Source organism: Gouania willdenowi, chromosome 14 (genome assembly GCF_900634775.1).
Source record: "Gouania willdenowi chromosome 14, fGouWil2.1, whole genome shotgun sequence".
NCBI classification, from domain to species: Eukaryota; Metazoa; Chordata; class Actinopteri; order Blenniiformes; family Gobiesocidae; genus Gouania; species Gouania willdenowi.
The window spans coordinates 423,065-430,564 of NC_041057.1; the positions used below are offsets into that span (position 1 = coordinate 423,065).

The following is a 7,500-nucleotide window of genomic DNA, read 5'->3' on the forward strand; positions in this document are numbered from 1 at the left end:
ATGCAGATGATATGGCCCTGGTTGCCTTATTAAAGAAGGGGGACATAGTCGGAGAGGGAGCTTATAGAGCATATGTGTCATCTCTCCAATAGTGGTGCGATGAAAGTTCCTTAGAGATCAATGTAACAAAAACACAGGAACTTGTTTTTCATGAAAAGGACCCTGTGCAGCCCCTTATAATTAGGGGACAAATTGTAGAGGTAGTAGACAAGTTTAAATATTTAGGTACATATATTGATTGTAATCTAAATTTCAGTGAAAACACAGACTATATTTTTAAAACTTGTAACCAACGTCTCTATCTACTGCGCAAGCTCAACTCCTTTAGAGTGAGCAAGCACATTATGGAAACAGTTTATAAGAACCTGATAGAGGGCATTTTAATATGGCAATGTGGTATGGTAACCTAAACATAAAAGGAAGAAGCAAGCTGCAGAGAATAGTAAACCTTGCCTCAAAAATCATTGGGACAAAACAGAAACAAGTAAGTTGTATGTACGAGGAAGTGCTGAGGAAAAAAGCTGTCAAAATAGCAAACGACCCGTCCCATCCACTCAATAGGGAGGGTGAACTTCTCCCCTCGGGTAGACGTTACAAAGTGCCAAGGGCAAATCGTAATATTTTTAAAAATTCCTTTATCCCTAAAGCAATTGGGGTTCTGACCACCATGTCCCGTTGATGTGTTGTATACTGCCACTGCTGTCCTGCTTCTTGCCCTGAAGATGTCTGTGTGTAAGTGTTGTTGTTGTTGTTGTTGTTGTTGTTGTTGTTGTTGTTCTACTTGTTGTTTTTATATGAGACCAAAGATAACTCTCCACACTGTGGACAATAAATGAATTAACTAACTAACTAACTAACTATCAGTGTCTTGTATGTCTTCCATTTTCTAATAATTGCTCCCACAGTTGATTTCTTCACACCAAGCTGTTTACCTATTGTAGACTCAGTCTACCCAGCCTGGTGCAGGTCTACAGTTTAGTTTCTGGTGTCCTTTGACAGCTCTTTGGTCTTAGTGGAGTTTGGAGTGTGACTGTTTGAGGTTGTGGACAGGTGTGTTTTATACTGATAACCAGTTCAAACAGGTTCCATTAATACAGGTAACGAGTGGAGGAGGAGCCTCTTAAAGAACAAGTTACAGGTCTGTGAGAGACACAAATCTGGCTTGTTTGTAGATGACCAAATATTTATTTTACAGAGGGATTTAATAATTAATTCATTAAAAATCCTACAATGTGATTTTCTGATTTTTTTTCTCATGTTGTCTCTCATAGTTGAGGTTTATCTATGATGTAAATTACAGACCTCATCTTTATAACTGGGAGAACTTACACAATTAATGGCTGACTGAATACTTTTTTGTCCCACTGTATGTCAGAGAGGAAGAACTGGAGCTACCATCCAATCACAGCCTTCAGTAGCTTGTCAGACGTCTTTAGAGGAATTACATTAACCCCCAATGTGCACTAGTGAGTCGCTCTGACAGAGAGAAACAGCAGATCTACATCAGTCTTACTCATAACTCAGAGGAAGAGAAGGAATGTGAAACGCAGGAGCGCTAACACGCTAACAAACAATAAGCACAATCACACAGAGTTCCATCAGCACCAGCCTTAAAAACAAATATGTATCAAACACTGCACAGACTGTGGAGAGAAGCTCTGAAAGATACACATTAGCTTAGTTAGCTTAGCACGTAGCCAACAGTTAGGGTTGCTACTTTTCAGAAAAGAAAATAAGGGACACCTACGGAACCGTGAACAAAATCCTCAAAAATAGCACATGGTGATAGAGGAGGTGCGTCGCCAGGAGGAAGCAGCCAGATGTGCCAAGGCAGTCTCCCAAGCGAAGCAAGGTCGCTGGATGAAGTGGGAGTGCGTGGAAAAGAGGAAATACACTTGGAACGAGATTTGGAGTATGGAGTGTGGTAGACTGAGTTTCCTGATCAGATCCACGTACGATGTCCTCCTCTCTCCAAACAACCTACATCTCTGGTATGGAAAGGATCCAGGCTGTCTCCAGTGTGCAGCCCCTGCAACCCTCAAACACATCTTGGTGGGTTGCAAGACCAGCCTAATTCAGGGAAGATACACCTGGCGCCACAACCAGGTGTTGAAGTGCCTGGCTGATAAAATTGAGGAAAAAAGGGTAACCACCAACGCTACGCCTCTAAATGCACAAACTACCTTTCCACGGAAAACTTTCATCCAGGAAGGGGAGAAACAGCGGACCAAGCCATCACCTCCAGACTCAAGCCCACTGAACGCAGCCTGGGATTGGGAGATGTGGGTAGATCTCAACCAGAGGCTGACTTTCCCACCTGAAATTGCAAGGACCAACCTGCGCCCGGACCTCGTCCTCTTGTCCAAGTCCTGCCGCTGCGTCTTCATCATTGAGCTTACAGTTCCATGGGAAGAAGCCATCAATGAAGCTTTCGAGCGGAAGAGGCTGCGGTACACCAACCTAGCAGCTGAAGCAGGGGGGCGGGGCTGGAACGTGAAGGTGTGGCCTGTGGAGGTGGGATGTAAAGGCTTTGTAGCTTGTTCCACCACAAGGCTACTGAAGGAAGTAGGGATTAGAGGACATGCCCAATGGAAGGCAATAAAAGAACTTGCCACTGTAGCAGAACCGAGCAGTCACTGGCTGTGGCTGAAACTTAGGGATGCAACATGGGCTGGTAGATGATGGCAAGAGATGATGGTGGATCATGATAGGTGGGTGCCACCATGCGACGTACACCCAGGTCTGATCAGCCTGTGGTGGGCCAACCTTGGCAGAGGGTGTATTGTGATAAGTGGCCGAAACACGCGGGTGCCCGCCGGCTGCCCGTTCGTCGCGGCTCTGGCCGTCTGCTGGGCGTGGGCCTTGGCCCCTCTGCTGGGGTCTCGGGCGGGGGACTCTTTGGGCCCTCCCCTCGGGGGATTGGGTGCGGGGGTGGGGGTGGGGGTGGATGTCGTGGGGGGCCTTGGGGTTGGGGGGTTGGGTGGCGGTGGCGGAGTGCACCGGCTCCTCGGCTTCTAGGTGCTTTCTCGGGTGTGTATGTGGGGGGCGGTGGCTGCCTCTCGGCTTGGTGTTTTACTTTCTGTGTGACGGTCTGACCCGACATGTCCAGCGTTCTGTTTTGGCTCAGTAGGGGACGCACCGATTAAGGGTCAAATAAGGAACGATTCTGTATCTTCAGGGACGGGTGGCGACCCTATGACTAATCTATACTTAAATGATCTACAGCAGTGAGCAGCTCTGTGTTTTATCTCTATAATATCCTCCAACGCCCTGACCTCCATCACTTCTAATCCTCTCTGAGTCGTTCCAGCTCTATGCTCCATTCCCAGCCGCTCACACTATTCACTAAGATCTTAAATAAAGGCTCGTAAACCAGGTGTGTCCCTAAAACCTTTTGTTGAGCTGTTTGATCACCTGCTGTGGGGAATTCACTAACAGCTGCACGTGCAGAAGTGGTGCAGACCGCCCTATTTAAACATTTTGCTCGTTCAATGTGGAGACGTGAGTGCACAGAAGCACTAAATGACATTTGAAGAAATTAAATTTGAGGCAAATTGACTTCTCTGTCTGCTGCACAAACATTTAATAATGTAGAAAACTAAATAAACAAATAAAAATCTTTCTTTTAAACAACAACTTTAAAACCTAAGAATATTTTTTCCATCTCCATTGTGTTTTTTGTCAACATTTACTGCAGCTGATCTCTGCGTATGTGTTTGCACCTGCTTGTCAGTCGCAGTATGTTTGGTGCATAAAACAATCACAGCAAACACTTCCTGGTTTGATGAATTGCATTGCACAAACTGCATTCATTTAGTTGCATTTCCTCCTCCCATTTTTTTGCTCCCCTTATGTCATCTGGTCCAAAATGACGCCGCTGTGTTTGGTGTGCCATCCTGGTCTGCTAAACTTGCCGCTGGTTTGTATGTTTATCTTGGCTGGGTTAGAAATTTGTGACACTGAACAACTTGCCTCGGTGTGCTGAATATTTCCCTCTGTACCAGCCTACCTGAGGCGTCCTGTCTGTGTGCTGCCACACAACAAGAAGAAAAGGAGACCTGGAAAAAAGAGGGGGACTTTGTGTCAAAATCTAAGCTTACCTGTCTTCTTTACGTGTGGATGATCCTGGTCGTTTGACAACAACATCCGCGGAAGGCAGGAATCTGGATCTGTGCTGCTTCATATACAGCTATCGGTGACGCCGTCCTGCGGTCCCCGAGTGTCCGCTCCCATGTCAGCGGCCAGTGAGGATCCAGCGGCCGGGCTGCGTGAAAGAAACCCTTTGCCTGCTCAGTCGTGCTGCTCCTTGGCAGAATGTGAACTCCAGCCCTGTTGAACAAACAAGACCTTTGTTCTGAATGACTTCATTTCCACCCAAAAGTTAGATTTCCTCATGCTCACAGAGACTTGTCTAAAGCCAGGTGACAACAGCACTTTCATTGAGCTCCTCCCCCCCGGTACTCCTTCCTGAGCACGCCAACAGTGACAGGCCGCTGAGGCGGGCTGTCACTGTTTACAAACACATCAGCTGTCACCCCGTTCCTTGTAAAAGCTACAGTAGCTTTGAACTGCAACTATTACAGTTGTCATGTAACATATTGTGTGCTGTAGTTTGACGTCCTCCCAAGTACAATAAAGATTTTATCTCTGAATTTTCAGACTTTCTTTCTGAAATAATACCAAAATATGACAGTTTTCTCATGTGTGGGGACTTTAATATTCATGTCTGCTGTCTATCCAACCAACCGACCAATGAGTTTCAAAGGCTCTTGAGATCTGACTCAATTTGTGGAGACCCCCACACACCAGCATGGCCACACACTGGACCTTATCATTCCCTATGGTCTCCCACTGTCTATCTCAGAAATATATAACACTTGTGTTTCTGATCATTTTCCAGTAATATTTAATTTCACAGCCCCGCCCCCTGCAGCCAAAGCATTTGTCCCAACCTGCAGCCGCGGTGCCATCACTTCACTTGAGACATTTATGAACTCTAGTTTAAATACACAGGATGAACTGCCTTCTCTGGTTCCTCTCCTCCTGCTCTGGTCTTTTAGACACCATTGGCCCTGACAAGCAAAGGTCCATCAAACCCAAACCAGATCCTTGGTGAAACGACACTACTGATGCCCTGAGGGGTCGCTGTAGGTGGGCAGAACGCAGGTGGAAAAAGTATAAGCTGCATGTATCTCTAGGGATTGTTAGAGACAGTTTTCAAGTTATCAAAGAAGCAAAATGTAAATATTTGTCAAATTTCATCTCGACTAACTCCGTGTGTTCATTTCTTTGTTGATAAAGTGGCCACAGTTAGACAAAGTATAAGCAGTGCTGTGTCTAACAAACATGTCCACATTATTCCATCTTAGATGCTTAAACAGGTTTTGCACACAGTAGGGTCATGTCTCCTCCCATTCTTCATCAGCTGTTTTTAAGCAGGTCAGACCACTGATTAAAAACCCAACCTTGACCCAGTGGTTTTGTCCTATTTCAGACCTGTGTCCCATCTGACTGCTCTCTCTAAAATCCTTGAAAAACTGATATTTAATGAGTTACATTAATTTCTAGACACACCACAGCACTGAGTCAGCACTACTGAAAGTACTAAATGACATCCTGTTGTTTCTGACCTCACTGCAGCATTTGATACAGTGGAGCGCTCCATCCTCCTGACCCAGATGTTTTTCCATAATGATCAATGACTTTAGCTCCTCCACAGCCTCTCTGTCCTCTGGTGTGCCACAGGGTTGTATTTTAGGTCCTGTTTTATTTTCTCTTTACATGCTGCCCCTGAGTTCAATCATCTCTGTGACGTGTCCTTTCACATGTATGCAGATGATCTACAAATCTACCTCCCGGTTACACTAAACTCCCCAGACACACCTCAGTCCATCCACAGGTGTCTGGATGATATTAAACTCTGGCTCTCACAGAACGTTTTATGTTTAAAACCCACTCAGTCCTGTTCCTGGTCTCCAGTCTCTCGTCCCCTAAATTTTCATCAGAAATCTTGGTGTAAATTTGGACTCAAACCTGAACTTTCACAAGCAAATGAACTCTGTACTTAAGGCAAGCTTTTTCCAGCTCCGCCTTCTCGCTAAAGTGAAGCCTTTCCTCAGCCGCTCCGACCTGGAAAAAACTATTCATGCATTCATCAGCTCATGATGGGATTACTGTAATGTACAGTATTTTGGGTTCAATCACACCTCCATATACAGATTACAGCTTGTGCAAAATGCTGCTGCACGTCTCCTCACCAACTCTCACTAACATCACCACATCACATCTGTTCTTTACTCCCTGCATTGGCTCCTGGTCCTTTTCAGAATCCAGTACAAACTTTAGCTTTTTGTTTTCAGTCCATCCCTCACCAGCCCAGTATAGCCCTACGTTCTGCCCAGGTCACATTACAAACAGTGGGTGTTTTTTACTGTGGAAGGTCCAAAACTCTGGAACTTGTTACGTTTGAGTTACGTGTCATCAAAGACCTGCTCCTGTTCAAAGCAAAGCTAAAAACTCACGTGTTTAGAAAGATGATACTGTACATAGTTCTGTAGTACTTGTTTTAAATGTGATAATGGTCTGTTTTTATTGATATATTATGCTGTTTTTAAATTGTATATTTTATTGTGTACAGTGCTTTGGTCAATTTTGGTTGTTGTAAAGCGCTTTAGAAATAAAAGTTGATTAGATTTGAGATCTGCCTCCGCATGGAGTCACGTTTGCACACGTTTTAATACCACTAAACCTTTAGTGAATCCGCCCCTTAATGTCTATGTACTCAGGCTGGAGTCTCCCACCCGCTCTCTGTTGATGGAGGCCCCCAAAGGCATCCAGATCCTGGCCGAGGCCGGAGACATACAGGCTATCTGCAGGAACGAGCTGCGTCTGGAGTCGAAGGACGGAGAGGTGAGTGAGGCACACACACACACACACACACGCAGAGCACCATTATTCCTGAGGACAGTTGGCATAGAGCATAGAGTGCAGATACTAGAGCATATCATCACCTATTCCTCTAACGCTGTTAAACTCTAGTGGTAAATAAGACTGTGTGTGTGTGTGGGTGTGTGGGTGGGTGCGTGCGTGCGTGCGTGCGTGCGTGTGAACCCTAAATACTAAATGCTGTGCTGTGCTCAATGGAGGAGCTAATGCTAAAGCTAGCAGCTAGCTTAGTGATGTGCTAATGCAGCTCTGATGGTCAGAGGCTAATTAAAGCTGGACTCCCACTCTGAGCACAAACCAGTGGGGAAATTAAGTGTGTTATCTCCAAACGCAGCATTGCTAACACTCATTTCCTCTCCTGCACCACAACGTGTTTTATTCTGTAGTTTATCAGCACAGCCCAAACACACCTCTAATAACAGAATAATGAGAAAACTATAGGAACACACAATAAATAGCCACGCCCATTTACCCTCTGACCCTGCTCAGCCAGCACCGCTACATGCTAAGCTAACCCAAACATGTGGCAATAGTCGCTATGTGCTAAGCTAACCC

The 7,500-nt window shown here is 45.4% G+C and overlaps 1 protein-coding gene across 2 annotated transcripts in view; it reads left to right on the forward strand.

The window, feature by feature from the left end:
• sgcd (sarcoglycan, delta (dystrophin-associated glycoprotein)) overlaps positions 1-7,500 on the forward strand; it is a 38,551-nt gene that overhangs the window by 30,325 nt on the left and 726 nt on the right. For both annotated transcript variants that reach the window (XM_028467412.1, XM_028467413.1), the window contains exon 7: positions 6,786-6,909. In XM_028467412.1, coding sequence (XP_028323213.1) covers positions 6,786-6,909 — 124 coding nt within the window. The remainder of the gene's footprint in view (positions 1-6,785; positions 6,910-7,500) is intronic.